The 19,577-nt window shown below is 44.6% G+C and overlaps 1 protein-coding gene across 3 annotated transcripts in view; it reads left to right on the top strand.

Moving 5' to 3' along the window:
- LOC144605433 (metabotropic glutamate receptor 4-like) overlaps positions 1 to 19,577 on the top strand; it is an 808,110-nt gene that overhangs the window by 228,055 nt on the left and 560,478 nt on the right. For all 3 annotated transcript variants that reach the window (XM_078420690.1, XM_078420688.1, XM_078420691.1), the window contains exon 3: positions 11,466 to 11,682. In XM_078420690.1, the coding sequence (XP_078276816.1) occupies positions 11,466 to 11,682 (217 nt within the window). The remainder of the gene's footprint in view (positions 1 to 11,465; positions 11,683 to 19,577) is intronic.

Genomic DNA, 19,577 nt, shown 5'->3' with positions numbered 1-19,577 from the left:
TAGGTCACAATCTTACATTGCTCATTTAAAATTAAACTCAGTGACATTTCATGTAGAAACGAGGAGCTGCAGATGCTGATTAACACACAAAAGGACACAAAGCGCTGGAGTAACTCACCAGCATCTCTGGAGAACATGGATTGGTGATGTTTTGTTTCAAGACCCTTGTCTCGATCCATAACGTCACCTATCCATATTTCCCAGAGATGCTACTTGCTGAGTTACTCCAGTATGTCTGTAAAAGAGTCATACACCATGGAAACTGGCCCTTTGGTCCATGCCGACCAACATGTCCCATCTGCACTAGCCCCACCTACCTGCAGTTAGCCCATATCCCTCTAATCCATCCTATCCATGTACCTGTCCATGTACCTGTCTAAATGTTTCTTAAATGCTGCAATAGTCCCTGCCTCAACTACGTCCTCCGGCAGCACGTTCCATACACACACCCCTCAGGTTCCTGTTACATCTTTCCCCCCTCACCTTAAACCTACGTCATCTCGGTCTCGACTCCTGTACTCCGGGCAAGAGGCCCTGTGCGTCTTTGAAGTGAACACAAAACTCCTTCACTGCATCGAGTCTGAGAGTCAGGAGCATGGAAACAGGCCCTTCAGTCCGACTTGTCCATAGATCTCTAAACCTTACCTATCTATGTAGCTGTCCAAAATGCCTTTTAAATTCATTACTTGGTATGACGGTGCTCCAGTGCAGTAGATAAAAAATGATTTCAGTCTTTTCCACTTCAGTCTCAGTAAATATATAACAGTGCAATAGATCACTGTTACTGCTAACCAATCTCGACTGCTTACTCCAGTACTCTGTGTCCTTCTCTATCATTTCTTCATCATTTTAAAAGGTAAGAGAACAGATATCTCCCATAACTTTGGCAAATTACAGCAGCAAAGAAATCTAATTCGGATTAACTCCAGAAATGCAAAATCTTGAATTTTAAAATAAAATCTTCGCATTTCCTATCAAATAAGTGATTTGGCAAGGGATACCTCAGATCATTCCTGTTTTTTGTTTGTTAAATGCTTACAGTCTAACTATGATTGTATTTCATAGATGTACAGATAATTTTCAACAGTGAGCAATATTTACAAAACAACAAAAAGTGACAAGCAGAATTTCATCCGATTTCATATTTAGTTTAGTTTAGAGATACAGCGCAGAAACAGGCCCTTCTGCCCACCGAGTCCGCGCTGACCAGCGATCCCTGCACACTAACACTATCCTACAGGCACTAGGGACAATTTACATTTATACTATGCCGATTAGCCTGCAAACTTGTATGTCTTTGGAGTGTGGGAGGAAACCGGAGCACCCAGAGAAAACCCACGCAGGTCGCGGGGAGACCACCGACTCCGTACAGACAGGACCTGTAGTCAGGATCGAACCCATGTCACTGGCGCTGTAAGGCAGCAACTCTACCGCTGCGCCACCGTTCTGTTTCATGAAATCTGGATACGTATAATCATATGGAAATTTTAGCTTGAAATCATTGCACAAGAACTGGAACAGACCTAGAATATTGTGATGGAGATCAAGGTGGTGTGTGATTAATTTAGAGAAAAATAACAGGAAGAGGAAAATATTTACCATTATTTTAGTTCAGTAATGGATCAAAATTGCAATCAGACCAGGCTAATTAATTACTACTATGTTTCTTAACGGTTTGCTCCGGCAGGGAATTCATCAGTGACAAGACTTGCTATTGGGTGCTTTGAGCTTCATTGTAATTTCTGTTTTTTTTTTACGTCAAGTTGCTGAAGATCTAAATTGATAACAATCAGTTTCAAAGGTTGTGAAGTTGACAGTGCCAGATTGTAAAACAATAGAACATAGAACATGGAATGGTACAGCAGGAAGATAACAGGTGTTCAACAGAGATATTGTGGGCTGAAAGGCCTGTTCCTGTTCTGTACTGTTCTATATCTTGGTAAGATAAACAACCCTAATTTGCCTCCATATCCCCCGCCCCCACCCCACCCCCTTTCCCTGCATATGCATGTGCCTATCTCAAAGCCTCTTAAACACTAATCCACCACCACCCCTGGGCAGCGTCACCCACTGTCTAATAAAAAACTTCTTGCCCCACACATCTCAGTCGATTTTACTTTAGAGATCCAGCGTGGAAACAGGCTTTTTGGCCCATCGAGTCCTTGCCGATTAGTACACTAACATTACCCGACACACTAGGGACAATTTACAATTTTACCAAAACCAATTAACCTACAAACCTGTATGAAGGAACTGCAGATGCTGGTTTAAACCGAAGATAGACACAAAATGCTGGCGTAACTCAATGGGACAGGCAGCGTTTCTGGAGCGAAGGAATGGGTGACACTTCAGGTTGAAACCCTTCTTAGGGCAGAGGGGGATACATAGATAAGGAAGGGTAAGGTGTGAAAACAGGACAAACCTGTAAGTCTTTGGAGGATGAGAGGAAACTGGAGCACCTGCTGAAAGCCCACATTCACAGGGAGAACGTACAAACTCTGTACAGACAACAACCATAGTCAGGATCGAACCAGGGGCTGTAAGGCAGCAAATCTACTGCTGCACCACTATGCCGCCCAAATCTAAAAACTAAAACTCTCGTTTGTTTGTTTGTTTGTTCCTGAACTACAGCCAAAACGATGCACGATAGCACAACAATTTTAGGCCTACCTTACTCACCGTCATCCCTTTAGTGCTAATGGAAGAAGTTTCATTGACATCAGTGTTATATTTTTAAAGTTATTCACATTTTAAAGTTTAAACCTATCTCCTAGTGAGGAAGGAGGGAGAATAAGGCGGGGGGTGAGGGGGATGGAGTGGGGAGGGGGGGGGGGGGAGGGAAGGGGGTAGGGGAAGGGGGGAGGGAAGGGAGGGGGAGGGTGTGTGGGAGAGGGGAGGGGAGGGTAGGGGGGGGAGGAGAGGGTGCTGCACCAATGCAGGAGATGTTTGGGCCCAACGGGTCCACTTGGTCTAGTCTCCTTTAAACGTTGCGCCCCTCACCTTAGAAGGGACCTCAGACATGAGAAGCAAAATCAATATCAGAACAGGAATAGATCGGAAAAGGGAGAAAGAAATAATGGATTAAGAAAGTGCAACAAAAAACAAGGAAATGTTATACTTGCAAAATCTACGACACTAAAAACACATGAGAGTCCACATTTGTAATGGTCACTTTTAGTGCTGTGGAAATTGGTTCGCAGTAATTGTGATTTATCACACTGTTAAACGTTTACTGAGGCTGAAATGGAAAAGACTGAATTTTTTTGTGGTGAGATCATTTTTTTATCGACTGCACTAATACAGCAACCTCATGCCAAGTAATTAATTTAAAAGACATTTGGACCATCACATGGATGGGAAGGGTTTAGAGGTCTTTGGGCAAGTTGGACTGAAGAGCTTGTTTCCATGCTGTGTGACTCTCAGACTAAGCGGCGAACGAGTTTTGTGTTCACTTCAAAGCTTACACAGATGCATTAGTAAGTATGATATAGAGAGATATAACGGGGCAGAGGTTCCTCAGAGGTTAGGTCCAAAGATCCTTCATGGAAGCCAAACAGCTCAAAGTGGCGATTAAAAAGGCAAATGAAATGCTTTATTTATAAATAAAAACAAGTGACAAAAAGTGTGAGATAAGCATAGAAGAGGTGAGAATTGTGAAGCCGGAGGAAGGATTATAGGTGGATGCGGATGGTGGGGGGGGGGGGGGGGGGAGTGGAGAAATGGGTACTAATCCAGGTGGAGCACCAGAAAGAGAAGGGGGAGAAAGGAAAGGGGTATTTGAAGGTTTTTTCGTTTAGTTTAGAGATACAGCACGGAAACAGGCCCTTTGGCCCAAGCGAATCCGCAACGACCAGCGATCCCCACACATTAACACTATCCTACACACACTGGGGACAATTTACACTTATACCAAGCCAATTTACCTACATATCTTGGCGTCTTTGGCGTGTGGGAGGAAACCGAAGATCTCGGAGGAAACCCACGCGGCCACTGGGAGAATGTACAAACTCTGTACAGACAGCACCCTTAGTCAGGGATCGAACCCGGGTCTCCGGCGCTGTAAGGCAGCAACTCTACCGCTGTGCCACTTACTTAAAATTGGGCAATTACCTAAAAATACCTAGCTTCATTAGCTAAAATTGTGCAATTCACTGGTTATGCCAAAAGGTTGTAATTACCCAAGCGGAATATGAGGTGTTGTTCCTCCAGTTTGCATGCGACCTGGGTCTGGCAATGGAGGAAGCCGAGGACAGAAATGTCAGTGTGGGAATGAGAAGGGAATGAGTTGAAATGGTGAGCAACCGGGAGAGACTTTCATTGTGTTTCTCTGTGAAGAATAAAGAGTATTCTCCTTAAAAAATATACTATTTAAAAATATATATATATTGCAATTCCTGTTACTTTTACCCAGATCTGGACTGATTTGCATCAAAAATACTTATCAACACAATGAACAGAATTGCAGGGTATTAATTGATTATGATCTTAAATTCTCATTATGCTTCTGAAAACTCCATGACCTAAGTCAAACGGCAGAATATAACAGGAAGGTTGTGCAGAACTTGAAATCACAAAAAAGAAGGGAAATAAAGTGCCAGCTAATACTTAGTTTAATTTATTGTTGTCACGTGCACCGAGGGACAGTGAAAAGCTTTTTGTTGCGTGAGGACCAGTCAGTGGAAAGGCGAAACATGATTATAATCGAGCCATCCACAGTGGAGTGGAGATTTAAAAAAGTGGAGCAATTGTAATGAGTGATTGCAGATCCACTTCTGGGACCAGCAGGCAGAGAGTGGCCCTGGCACCATCTTGGATTCTATAAGGACCGTTATCAGAGATCCACGGGGCATATCTTTTATCCAGGGTAGGAGAATCAAAAACGAGAGGACATATGATTGAAGTGAGAGGGGCATGATTAAATAGGAACTTTGAGGGGTCAACCTTTACACAAGAGGGTGATGGGTATATGGAACGAGCTGCCTCAGGAGGTAGTTGAGGCAGGTACTATGATAGCGTTTAGACTTTAGAGATACTTTAAAAGATACTTGGGCAGGTACATGGATAGGAAAGGTTTAGAGGAATATGGGCTAAACGTAGGTGATAGGGGATTCAGGTTAGGAAGGGAAGGGAGTGGGGGTGGTTTTGATTTGTAGATGGTTGGACAAAAGCCAGAGGTGAAAAGGCAAAAAAGTGCGAGATAAGGGCAGAAGAGGTACACATTGTGAAGCAAGAGGAAGGAATATAGGTTGATGGGGGGAGGGGGAAGCGGGAAGGGCAGAAATGGGTGTGAATCCAGGTGGGGCACAGGGAAAAGAGGGGGGGGGGGAGGGAGGGGGGGACTTGTAAATTACTTACCTAAAATTGGAGAATTCAATGTTCAGACCATCAGGTTGGAAGTTTCCCAAGCGGAATATGGGGTGCTGTTCTTCCAGTTTGGTACATGGATAGGAAAGTTTAGAGGGATAAGGGCCAAACTCAGGCAAATGGGACTAATTTAGATGGGGCATCTTGGTCGGTGTGGATACGTTAGGTCGAGGGGTTGATTTTCATGCTGTTTGACTGTGACTTTATGATCTCCATTGAAACTAGCCTGACTATAAGGAGACAGGAAGCTATGTTAACAAGTGAATAATTATGGCTATTCTACTGGGAGATTGATGAGGCAGGACATGAGTCTCTTGAAGTATGTGTCATGGAATTAACTGATTCGATGGATCAGCAGTCATCATGCGAACAAGTCTACCGGAAAAACCACATCGGCTTTTTCTTCCTGATTTATTAAACTGGAAATGTTTTGCTCCTTGGGCAGCCTTGAAGCAACATTTTGCCAATAAATTGAAATCATTCACGTAATTAGATAATGATCATTTACTAATTACTATAGAAGGAAAAACCTCACACCATTTATTGCAAGCTAGAACACGATCTGCCAAAGTACTTGGCCAGCCACCATGATAATATTTCACCGAAGTTAGACACAAAATGCCGAAGTAATTCAGCGGGTCAGGCAGCTTCTCTGGAGAAAAGATATACTGTCGGTGACGTTTTGGGTCGAGACCCATCTTCAGACTGAGAGTCAGGGGAGAGGGAAATTAGAGGTATGAAATGGCTCAGAACAAATTAGAGCCAGCACCGATGACCAAGGAAAGGTGCAGCCCACAATGGTCCATTGTTGGCTGTGGAAGAGGTGATAACGAAGGGATATACGGATGTGAACAATGGAACTAGCAGGGCGACTAGCTTGGGGGAGGAACAGAGAGAGAGAGAGAGAGAGAGAGAGAGTGAGAGAGAGAGAGGGGATGCAAGGGTTACTTGAATTGAGAGAAATCAATATTCAGTTGTGATCAGAGCCGCTCTGATTTGTTCGGCGCCTTTTCATACCTGTATGATGCTTAGTTTAGTTTAGAGATACAGCGTGGAAACAGGCCCTTTGGCCCACTGAGTCTGCACCAACTAGCGATCCCTGCACACTAACACTATCCTACTCACTAGGGACGATTTACAATGTCCACCGAAGCCAATTAACCTATAAAGCTGCACGGCTTTGGAGTGTATTAGGAAACCGGAGCACCCAGGGAAAACCTACGCGGAGAATGTACAAACCCTGTATGGACAGTACTGTGGTCAGGATCGAACCCGGTTCCCTGACGCTGTAAGGCAGCAACTCTACCGCTGCACCATGGTGCCACCCCACCGTGCTTTGATTATAAATTTCATAAGAGAAAAACTACACAGCCTGTTTGAAAAAAAATAGATCATATTGAGGTCTGTCGACAGGTTTTGCAATGGTGCGGACAGTTTCCGAACAAAGTCTGCTCTCTCGTTATCATGTTCAGCTCAAACCCCGCGGATCATTAAAAATAACTCCAAGATCCTATTAATGATGCTGAGAGTAAGTCCATCTGTCTATCAGTGGTTGAACGTTGTTCTTGTGTCTTGTTAAGATGCTGGGAACGTCTTAAAATCTGCAGTCTCCTTCCAGAGGAGGAAAGATCAAAATCCTTCGATAAAACTTATGAATTAATTTAAACCTCTCCAACTCTTGGCTTGAATATTTCCCAGTGAAGGATGCTCCAGTGTTTCTGAGAATCCCAATTAGTCACAACTAGGCTCTCTGCTCCTGGTCTCCGCAAATGCCGTCAGCCTCCTGAGATATCGGTGTTTAATGGACATCCTTTCCATTCTGGTGTGGTGGAGGGATACGATGGTGGTATTTTAAGAGGCTTTTAGATAGGTTTAGAGCACAAAGTGCCGGAGTAACTCAGCGGGTCAGGCAGCATTTCTGACTTTGGGTGTTTCGTTTAGAAATACAGTGCGGAAAGAGGCCATTCAGCCCACCAATGATCATCCTGTACACCAGCAATATCCTACACACTAGGGACAATGTACAATTGACCTACAGATCTGTATGTCTTTGGAGAACATGCAAATTCCGTTCAGACAGCTCATGTGGTCAGGATCAAAATCGGGCTTCTGTTGCTCGAAGGCCGGTTCTCTACCGCTGCACCTGTACAACCCGTTTCTAGTGAGACCCGGCAGGGTCCTTGTTGGAGGGAAGTTTGTGCTTGACTTGGATCGGGACAATGCACAAAGACAATCTCATACCGCACCCGTAAAATAAACTAAACCTGGACCTTATTTGCTTTGCAATAATGGCTGCCACCAGAAATGGGGTATCCTGACACATGTTAACCTATGAAGGTCTTTTGTCGAATTGAGTGCACAGAACAGGGAGCAGTGGGGTAAGGGACAAACTGGGATGGAACCAATTCTATGATTTCTCAGAATCCTGGGCATTAAATTTAATCTTCTGGACCACATATTTAATCTAGTTGATTGAAATAGCACAGAAACAGGCTCTTAGTGCCATTAAATCCATGCCGACTATCAATCACCCGTTCAAAACTTCTATGTTATCCCAATTTCCCATCCCTTCCCTGTATGCTAGGGGCAATTTATTGGGCGCCAATCTATACACTAAAACTCTCGTTTGTTTGTTTGTTTGTTTGTTCCTGAACTACAGCCAAAACGGTGCATGATAGCGCAACAATTTTAAGCCCATCTTACTCACCATCGTCCCTTTGGTGCTAATGGAAGAAGTTTAATTGAAATCGGTGTTATATTTTTTAAGTTATTCGCATTTCAAAGTTTAAATCTATCTCCTAGGGAGGGAGGGAGGAGGGTGTGGGGAGGAGGGAGGATAAGGGGGGTTGAGGGGGATGTGGGGGGGAGAAAGGGGTGAGAGGGTCAAGGGGGGAGGGGGAGGGGGAGGGGGAGAGGAGAGGGTTCTCACCAATATAGGTTTGGGACCAATGGGTCCACTTGGTCTAGTTAACCTATAAAAACACATGTCTTTGGGATGTGGGTAGAAACAGAAGGACTCGGACAAACTGCACTCCGTCGCAGGAAGAACATGCAAACTCCACACAGGCAGCACCCGAGGTCTGGATCGAATCCAGGTCTCTGGCGCAGTGAGGCAGCGGCTCCAGCTGTGCCACCTGTAATTTAAAACGTGCCTTTTTGCCGCATGAATGATCTTACAGAATTGTGGAATTAACGTTCAAAAGACGTAGCAAATAAATGTAGAAAGGTTTGTATTTAATGGGGAATGCCTTCCTTAAGCTAAAGTCAACCCAATGCACTTAATATCTAATTAAGTCCTTGTGGGGTCTTTGCTATAATGCAGGAAACAAGAGCAAACCGACCCATGGCAATCTCCCACATGCAGATAATTCCGCTGCAGAAGAAATATTGCCCAGGATGCCAAAGGGAACATGCCTGTTTCTCTTTGAAATATTGGTGTGTGAACCTTTACAACAGCCTGAGAGAACTGAAGGAGCTTCTGTATAACGTTTTACGCCACCGCAGGGCAGCATTCCTGAACCAGCATGCTCTGTATCCTGCTCATTTAATTCTAGGTTCAAACGATTTGTTCATCTAAATTTTAACTGAATGCACTCAGATAAATTGTGACAATTAACTACAACTTTCTCTGGAGTGTCGGAGGTTGAGGGGGGTGAACATGATGAAAGTATTGAAAATTATGAGAGGCATAGATAGGGTGGACAGTCAGAACCTTTCTTTCCCCATGACGGAAATGTCAAAGACCAGAGGGCATAGAGAGGAGCAAAGTTAAAAGCAGTTTAGTTTTAGAGATACAGCATGGAAACAGGCCCTTTGGCCCACTGAGTCAATGCCGACCCACGATCGCCTGCATACTAGTATTATCCTACACACATTAGGGACACTTAACCTTCAAGCCTGCAGGTGTTTGGAGTGGAGGAAACCAGAGCACCCGGAGAAAACCCACGCGGTCACAGGGAGATTGTACAAACTCTGTACAGACAGCACCCATCATCAAGATCGAACAGGGGTCTCTGGCGCTGTAAGGCAGCAACTCTGCCCCTGCGCCAATTAATTTGAGCAGAATGGTGTGCGAGGAAAGTTTTCACAATGAGTGTCTGGAATCTGCTGCCAGAGGACTACCTCTGGTGGTGGATGCATATATGCAGGTGACATTTAAAAGGCCTTTTGGATAGGCACATAGGTATGCAGGCAATAGAGGGATATGGGTCACGTGCAGGCATAGGATATCAGTTTCACTTGCCATTATACTCAGCATGAACATTGTGGGTGAAAAGGACGGTTTCTCTGCTGTGCTGTCCTATGCTCGACAACTTGAATAAGCACCTTTTGTAGAATTAGTTGTATTTCTGGCAAAAACTATTAATAAGCATATCTACATTGAAATAATGGATATGTTACTAGAATATTTGAATTATAGGTAGTGCTATGAATATAATTTGAACCATTAAGAAAACCAATTATATTACAATATTTTAATCTGTCGTTAAACTGTGAAAAGCAGAGCACTGAAAAAAATTCTTAAATCATGATGACTATTTAAAATGAAATAATCGTAATGCCAGAATAATGATATGAAGTACTTTTGAAAAAAGTGTCATTGAAGATTTTTTTGTTTCTCGTGAAGATATTTATTGTAAATTCTAACTCATTCTTAAAATCCATAAATTGAGCTTATTTCTGTATCAAGCCAATTTTCAGCAAAGTGTGTGGAGGAAAATATGTTGCCCCACTATTCCACCCTTATTCCTTCTCCTCCCCCCCATCATCCCCATCCACCGAGATCCCTTCCTCTGGATTTGCAATTTTCACCTCTTCTATCCGTATTTCCTTACCTCACACATTCCGTCACAGAGTCATTTTGTCACAAAATGGGCGTGGAAACACGCCCTTCGGCCCAACTTGCCCACACCGACCAACATGTCCCATCTACACTAGTCCCACCTGCCTGCGTTTGGCCCATATCCCTCTAAACCTGTCCTACCCATGTACCTGTCTAACTGTTTCTTAAACGTTGGGATCGTACCTGCCTCACCTACCTCCTCCAGCAGCTCGTTCCATACACCCACCACCCTTTGTGTGAAAAGGTTGCCCCGCAGGTTCCTATGAAATCTTTACCCCCCCTCACTCTAAATTAATTGCCTTCTGTAAATTGTCCCTAGTGTGTAGGATAGAACTAGTGTACGGGTGTTTGCTGGTCGGCACGGACTCGGTGGGCTGAAGGACCTATTTCCACCCTGTATCTAAACTAAACTGAACTAAACCTGAAGGTGGAATCTCATGTGGATAGGGTGGTGAAGAAGGCGTTTGGTATGCTTGCCTTTATAAATCAGAGCATCGAATATAGAAGTTGGGATGTAATGTTGAAATTGTACAGGGCATTGGTGAGGCCGAATCTGGAGTATGGTGTGCAGTTCTGGTCGCCAAATTATAGGAAGGATGTCGACAAAATGGAGAGGGTACAGAGGAGATTTACTAGAATGTTGCCTGGGTTTCAGCACTTAAGCTACAGAGAGAGGTTGAACAGGTTGGGTCTTTATTCTTTGGAGCGTAGAAGGTTGAGGGGGGACTTGATAGAGGTTTTTTAAATTTTAAGAGGGACGGACAGAGTTGACGTGGGTAGGCTTTTCCCTTTGAGAGTGGGGAAGATTCCAACAAGGGGACATAACTTCAGAATTAAGGGACAAAAGTTTAGGGGTAACATGAGGGGTACCTTCTTTACTCAGAGGGTGGTGGCTGTGTGGAATGAGCTTCCGGTGGAAGTGGTGGAGGCAGGCTCGATTTTATTATTTAAGAGTAAATTGGATAGGTATATGGATGGGAGGGTTATGGTCTGAGAGCAGGTAGATGAGACTAGGTCAGAGAAAGTGGTCGGCGTGGACTGGTAGGGCCGAACGGGCCTGTTTCCGTGCTGTAATTGTTATATGGTTATATGGTTATAAACTAGTCTGAAGAGGGTTCTCCACGCCGAAACGCCACCGATTCCTTCCATCCAGACGTGCTGCCTGTCCCACTGAGTTACTCCAGCATTTTGTGTCAATCTTGTACTTAACTAAACCTTGAGATTCCTATAGTTCATTTATGTGTTTTCTTTGTTGCAGATTCCTCAGATAAGCTATGCATCCACAGCCCCAGAACTTACTGACAACACTAGGTACGACTTTTTCTCTCGTGTGGTTCCCTCGGACACGTTCCAGACACAGGCTATGGTCGACATTGTCAAAGCACTGCGATGGAATTATGTGTCCACCCTTGCCTCTGAGGGAAACTATGGAGAGAGCGGAGTGGAAGCCTTCATACAGAAATCTCGGGAAGACGGTCAGTATTCTTTCGTCTTGACGATCATCAGTGTAATCAAACTGCAAAGTGGTTTAAACCGTATGCCGATTTTTACCGATTGAGTAGGAAAGAAAACCTCTCAGTTACTGTGAAATGCTCTGGTTTAACGGCCTTCTGTGTGAAAGGAAGGTAAAGACAAAATGAAGGGTGACAAAAGAGCAAAGTAACAATTGATGTCACGTGTAAAAGTTATTGCAAGGACAGATTGCAAAGCGAGTTATTGTGTACATAGCAGCAAGTTAAGCTCTTCTTGCAACAATTGGTCGCATTCTGTAGATGTGAAATGCAGTGATATTTTTACCACCGTGCAAATTACCTCCAAGCTGTGAGTGGATTACTATTTCAAAGATACAAGTAATGTAATCTGATCTCGCGTTCTATCGAAGCACTTCAAAATTAGACATGAAAGACATTTTTTTTTTTTCTCGAGCGATTATCAGCAGAATTGTGATTTAATGTGCAATTGAGATTTATCGGACATTTTGGACCAAAATATTCACTTCTCGTGCCAGAGTCACGCAGCCAACCGATTAGATAACCTCAGAATGGCAAACTGGGCATTGTGGTGTCATTACATTAAGTTCATGAATTCTTTTAAGCGAATAGATAATAATTGAAATTAAGTAAGGATGGGATGACATAAATGTCATTGAATGACATAAATTGATCATAACTTGATAGCCGAAGATAGACACAAAATGCTGGAGTAACTCAGCGGGACAGGCAGCATCTCTGGAGAGAAGGAATGGGTGGCGTTTCGGGTCGAGACCCTTCTTCCCGCTGAGTTACTCCAGCATTTTGTGTCTATCTTTGGCTTAAGCCAGCATTTGCAGTTCCTTCCTACACATAACTTGTATAGGATTGATTGCTGTGGCTTTTCATTTGTATATTGTGATGTGCCACATTGTTTTCTGTTTTGCATTATTATTTTCTGTTTTTGGAATTATATTTGCAAAATGATGATTTGCCCACTCTAATAATTAGGCTTTGGCATTGTTTGTGCATGCAAATCCAGCAGAAAAAGGAAGAGATGGGTGTCAATATATTGTGACACTGGCACATTAACAGAGCAGTCGTGTGGAGCTCCTTAATGTTCCCGTTGAAGCAAAAATAAATCAAATTGCTTGGTGCACCCATCGCTCAAAAATAAATCAAATTGCCAGGTGCCAAAAACCAGCATGGCTTTGTGCCTGGTAGAACTTATCTTACACTCCCCTCCCCTCCCCCCCCCCCACCCTCCCCAGCCTCCATCCTCAACTGTAGTCGTTTAAGCAGTTCCACCGTTCACCACATTGTATCCCTCTTGAGAACACACCTTCCCAAGTCAACAATTGGTCTACTGGGTCACCGCCCTGCCTGAGATCATTCGTTGCTGGCCCTGTATTGTCCTGGGTTGTTTCTTGCCTCCAGCTCACCCCGCCCCTTACTTTCAGTCTGAAGAAGAGTCCCGACCCAAAACGTCAACCACCCTTTTTCTCCAGGGATGCTGACTGACCCACTTATTCCAGCACTATGTGTCAATCTCTGGTATAAATCAGTATCTGCAGTTCTATGTTTCTACATACGGTTTTTTGGCAGTCTCGTTCTTGAGCAGATTTTTATATGTTATTGATGATGCAGAGGCATCAGACTCTCTGCATCATCAGAGGATAATGTCAGCAGATCTTCCTGGAGAATTGCTTTGTTTTTCAGATTAACTTTTCGCCAATGGTCTACATTTTAGCTTCTCGGTGTTTGTTCAAGTTAAACCTCGAGCATTGGAATGGAGAAATGATGATTGTTTATCCCTTAAGGGCTGCACACAACAAATGAAATTGTGTTGCGTACTGAGTGCGTCTGGCCATTCAGCTTAGGATTTCTTTTGCTCTGCAAGAAAGCTTGTGTAACACCGGTGAAGAATTATTACACGCTAACGTTCAATATTTCAATAATGGTTTATTTGCCACATATGCCACTGCACAGTGAAATTCCTTTTGCAGATATCACACATGCACGCACCGCCATTTTAGGTGCCATTATTCAAAGTCCAAAGTCTGGTCGGTACGCACCCTGGATGTAACGGAGCAGTTCCCGTGAATTGACGCTCCCGTCCTCTCCTCGCCTGGCCATCTTTGTGTCCCGGGGGAGCGTCCCCCTGCCTAGCTTGAGGTAGGAGCAGGTCCACCAGCATGCAGGTGTAACGGCAGGACAGACAGCGTCCCTGGAGAACATGGATAGGTGCTGCTTTGGGTCCAGTCCATTCTTCAGATTCAGAAGTCTGACCTGCTGAGTTACTCCAGCACTTTGTGTCCTTCTGTGCATTAACCGGCATCTGCAGTTCTTTGTTTCTACATTCTACACGGGTGGCACGGTGGCGCAGCGGTAGAGTTGCTGCCTTCCAGCGACAGAGACCCGGATTCGAACCTGAGAGCAGTGCTTGTCCGTACGGAGTTTGTACGTTCTCCCCGTGACATGTGTGGGTTTGATCCGAGATCTTCCGTTTTCTCCCACACTCCAAAGACATATTGGTTTTCATGTTAATTGGTGCGGCACAAATATAAATTGTCCCTTGAGTGTGTAGGATAGTGTTAATGTGCGGGGATCACTGGTCGGTGCAGACTCGGTGGGTTGAAGGGCCTCTTTCCATGCTGTATCTCTAAACTAAACTAAACTAAAATTTTGAATACTAGCATTCGGTGTAGACTGCTGGCAAATTCCTTTGGGAATCTGTATCCCTCAGGCAATGGTGTGTAGAGGGCTGAAGATAAACAGTACAGAGTCATGTGGCTGAAGAATTCCTTATTCTTTATTTTTCTTCTGCACTTTCATTGTCTTCTGGCTCATGTAGTGTTGCCACTGCCTCTCTCCACTCAATCTCCACAGCATCAGGAAGAAAAACAAAGAGCTGATGAATATCCATGTGGAATAGCAACACATGGGGAATATCAACAAAGCCCTATTGTCTAGTGATGGGGTGGCACAGTGGCCCAGCTGGGAGAGCTGCTGCCTCACAGCACCAGATCCTAACCGCATGCACATTCTGTGTGGGAGGTTTGTACATTCTCCCCATGACTGCATGGGTTTGCTCCAGTTTCTTGTCACATCCCAAAAACGTGCGGGTTTGTAGGTTAATTGGCCACAGTAAAATTTCCCCAGTGTAGGGAGTGGATGCGAGAGTGCGATAACGTAGAACTAGTGCACAGGTAATCGATGGTGGGCGCCGGACCTGGGCTGATGAGCCTGTTTCCATGCTATTTTTTTCAATCAATTACAAAAAGTGCCCCTTTAAGGTGTGGTGCATACTTTGTAAAACCCATCCCATGTCACCTTAATAATAAGCATAAGTCCACCACCGATTTTCTGGCACCCTTTGGTTCCAGAGCCTTTCTGGATTATCTGTTTTGCCGACCAACAAAGGTGACGGCCTCCAAGAGGAGTCCAACGGTACTGGAACAGTCTGCCTAGGCCGCCGGTGGGGGGTGCGGGGGGGGTGCGGGGGGGCTGGGGGAGGGGGGAGGGGAGATACCGGTCCGCAAAGACGACCTTGGAAGTCGGCGTTGGGAACAGATCTGCCGGCTCCGGCTAGGCCAGAGTTCCAGAATCCCAGCTGCAGGGGGCCAAATTCGAGCCGCCAATCGGTGCGGAGGTCCTGACAAGGTTGAGATCGGCCACCTCACCCGGGCCTGGGTGCCACATTTTCGGTGGTCTTCCGTCGTTGCCACACCACCAGTTGCCCGAAAGTCGGTGGTGGAGCTGTATTCTTAAACCGCAAGCCACCTTATGAGGTATAACTTTCTCCTCACAAAGTTCTCATCTCTTTGAAACGGGCGTTTAATTTTATCTTCCAACCATCCTCCACTGAAGTGTGGACACATTTGTCTGCTTTACCCAAATAAAAATTCTGCAAAAGCAAAAGCTAAAGCAGCCGGATGTTATCGGGCCTGTCCCACCTCGGCGATTTTTAAGGCGACTGCCATGACTAGGCTGTCACCGCACGGTCGCCGGTGTGTCGCGGGGTGTCACGGGCACGGTCGTGAGTCGTCTCCATTGAGTCGTAGCTTTTCTCGGGTCGTCGCGGAAATTTTTCCCTGCTCGAACATTTTCGGCGACAGCTGGCTTGATGCCAATGATCGTAGCTTGTCGTATCCCCTCGTGGGCGCTGTCGTAGGTTGTCGCCCGGTTGTCGCCAAGTGACTTTGGTTGTCGCCAGTGCTGATCCACCTTTTATAAAAATGTTGTTCGTTTGAATAAAGTTAATTTGGGACATTTTGACCAAAGATTGATGTTTGATGTTATTGTATTTCAGAGTAGTTTCTCATGGCATCTCTTTCAAATATTTTAATTTCATTTATTTTGACCAATAAACACGAACACAAGCATTGCACTGCATTGAAAAGCGAACTCTTTCCATTTATTTTGACATTGCACTGCATTGGGTCTCTTCAGGGACAAGGGCTTCAACCACACAGACCTCTTCTTGGGCTGCTTCTTCCCCATTCTTCTTGTCCTTGTGTCTTGCTGAATTTTAAGCATGAGGGCCGCTGCAAACAGCAGGGCTTGCATTTGATGTAAGAGCAATGCCATCATATGTTGCTTCCTGGCAGTCATGATGCTGTATGATCGGAGACCCTACCCAAACCCATTTTTGCGCCCAAATTACGTGAAATGGCTACCGTTGTCATCAGTTGTGACCTGAGAGGGTCATAGCTTGTCGAGGGTGGAGGTAGGTTGACTTCGGTTGTCGTAGCTTGTCGTAGTCGCTGTCGTAGGTGGACGTCCTAGGTCGCGATGACTGGGTCGCCGGTTGTCGGCATCTGGCCGTCGCCTGGGTGGTAGTTTGTCGTAGCTTGTCGTGGGCATTGTCGTAGGGGGAGTCGTAGACATTGTCGTAGGGTTAAAAAAATCGAAGGTTTTTCGGCGATCTGCTACGACTTTGACAGTCGCCGGCAGTCGCCTTAAAAATCGTGGAAGTGGGACAGGCTCTTATGGCTTCTTCATCTGCTTTCAATAGCATCTCATCTATACCAATTGCATCCGATTGTGGCAGGATTGTGCCTCAAGGGAAGAACTAAAGAGAATGAATGGAGTCTTGAGGTACATTATGCATCTGGTAGCCATATGTCCACGAATATTCAGACAGGAGATATAGTATCTAAGTCTCCCAGATGAAGAAAATACATTAGAATCATAGAGTCATAGGGTGATACAGTGTGGAAACAGGCCCTTCGGCCCAACTTGCCCACACCGGCCAACATGGCCCAGCAACAGTAGGCCCACCTGCCAGCGTTTGGTTCGTATCCCTCCAAACTTGCCCTATCCATATATGCTTAGTGATTTAGATGTGTGCTTATCTCCGGCTACCAAAGTAAATGGGATTCTGGTGAAGATCAACGGCAGCATTTTTAATCTCCATGCACATGGAGGTACAGGGGTGCAGCAGTAGGGATGCTGCCTCATAGCGCCAGAGACGCAGGTTCAATCCTGACTACGGGTGGTGTCACTACGGGTGGAGTTTGTATGTTCTCCCTGTGACCGCGTGGGATTTCTCCGGGTGCTCCGGTTTCCTCCCACATTCCAAAGACGTGCAGGTTTGTGCATTAATTGGCTTCAGTAAATTGTCCCGAGTGTGGAGGATAGAACTAATGTACGAGTGATTGTCGGTCCACTGCTGACTGCGCCACAGTGCCACCTACTATGTTTAGATTGAGGTCCTCCTGTGGTTGACCGAGAAGGTTTGTTTGTACAAGGTCAGTTATCTAAGTTAAGATCCCGCGATACCAATAAAGACAAGGCTCCATGATCTTGACTTCAACAGCGGGACAGTGCTTCAGGTTCCTGGGCATGCACAACTGTGATGATCTGTTCTGGGACCAACACAAAGAAAGCTTATCAATGCCTCCACCTTCTCAGAGTATTGAGATTTGGCATGTCACTGAATACTTCCATTGAAATTCTCTAGGTGTATAGTGTAGTGAAGTGTGTACTGACAGGTTGTATCACACCTGGTCGGTCACCCGGCAGGTCAGTGACTCCACAATCCTACCTCATCCACGAACTACCATGGACCTTGTTTAAGGTTTGTCCTCTGTGCTTCAGCTTGCACTCATTTTCATAAGACATTGGAGCAGAATTAGGCCATTCAGCCCATCGAATCTGCTTCGCCATTCGATCATGGCTGATCTATTTTTCACTCTACCCCATTCTCTTGCATTCTCCCTGTAACCTTTGACGTTCTTACTAATCAAGAACTTATCAATCTCTGCTTTAAAAATACCCAATGACGGCCTCCACAGCCGTCTGTGGCAATGAATTCCACAGATTCACCACCTTCTGGCCCACAAAATTACTCCTCATCTCCATTCTAAAGGTACGTCCGTTTATTCTGAGGCTGTGCCCTCCATTCCTGACTCCTCCATTACTGTAAACATCCTCTCTACATCCACTCTATCTAGGCCTTATTGTCTGGTTATCTAGTATAACTGATAATTTATTGTATTATTGTTTACTGTATGTTTATTTGTTGCGCTGTTGCATTTATTTGCGTGTAAAAAACTGCAGCAAGTGAGAATTTCATTGTCCTGTTTCTGGTTCATAGGACAATTGAACACTTTTGACTCTTCACCTTAATGCAATTATTCATTTGTAAAATATGGAAATGCGCGGCATTGTTAGAGTGACCCAGTATTACAGGGCAATACCTGTGTGAAACAGCATGTTGGTGCTATTATTAGATGTGCTCACCTGTGACTGTTCATTTTACAATTCACCTGCAATTTTTCTTTCCTTTTCCATTAAATATTGCTGTTTCTAGTGCATTCTGAACCGACAGTTACGAGGATGGCAGAAATGCAAAGTGTTTTTCAGCAGCAATTTATGATCAATCTATTCTTTAATATACAATTCCTAGATTATTTGTCTGAACAAGGGTCCCAACCCGAAATGTTGCCTATCCACGTCCCCCACAGAAGCTGCCTGATCCCTGGGTTACTCCAGCACCTTCTATTCTACCAGGATCTGCAGTTCCTTGTGATGAGGTTTTAAGGCGAAGTTGGGTCAACCATTGCCTCATGAACTAGTGGAAGAGAGGCTCAAGGGACACAGCGGCACAGCGGTAGAGTTGCTGCCTTGCAGCGCCAGAGACCCGGACTATGGGTGCTGTCTGTACGGAGTTTGTTTGCTCTCCCGTGTGGGTTTTCTCTGGGTTCTCCGGTTTCCTCCCACACTCTAAAGACATAAAGGTGTGTGGGTTAATTGGCTTTGCAAGGAAAAAAATTGTAAATTGTCCCTCGTCTGTAGGATTGTGTTCGTGTACGGGGTAATCGCTGGTCGGTGTGGACTCATTGGGTGAAAGGGTCTTCTGTATTTACACTGTATGTATGCAACTGTATTGCTGTATTCCATTGTGTCGTTGTCATTGACCATATTTCAAAAAATCGACATGATGGGTTTTGTACTAGGCGGTTGAAACCGAGTACAATTTGAGTTTGTGACGAGAAAAGGTATGGTAATGGAATATTATGGCAAATGATTACTGAAAGAAAAGCTTGATTGTTATTCAATCAGACAGAATTTTGTTGAATGATTTCTCCATGTCAACATGAAGGTAAATTGGAGAATCATCATAAAAAATACTTTCTACTGCAATTAATAAACATATTAAAAGGTGATTAGCGAGTCAGCAAATGGAAATTAATATACCGGTTTTTATGATTAATGTTTATTGATATTGTGAGATAAAACTGTTCCTTTGTTATTATGCAAAATGCAGTTAACAGCTATCAAATAACTTAAAGACACGCTGCGTTTTTGATGTAAAGTTATGTAAAGTATATTGCTTACATAATTACATGCAATGCGTGGGACTGCTCTTTGGTATATTAGATACTGCAATGTGG

This window comes from Rhinoraja longicauda, chromosome 24 (genome assembly GCF_053455715.1).
Source record: "Rhinoraja longicauda isolate Sanriku21f chromosome 24, sRhiLon1.1, whole genome shotgun sequence".
Taxonomy (NCBI): Eukaryota; Metazoa; Chordata; class Chondrichthyes; order Rajiformes; family Arhynchobatidae; genus Rhinoraja; species Rhinoraja longicauda.
This window is presented reverse-complemented; position numbering and strand designations above follow the sequence as displayed.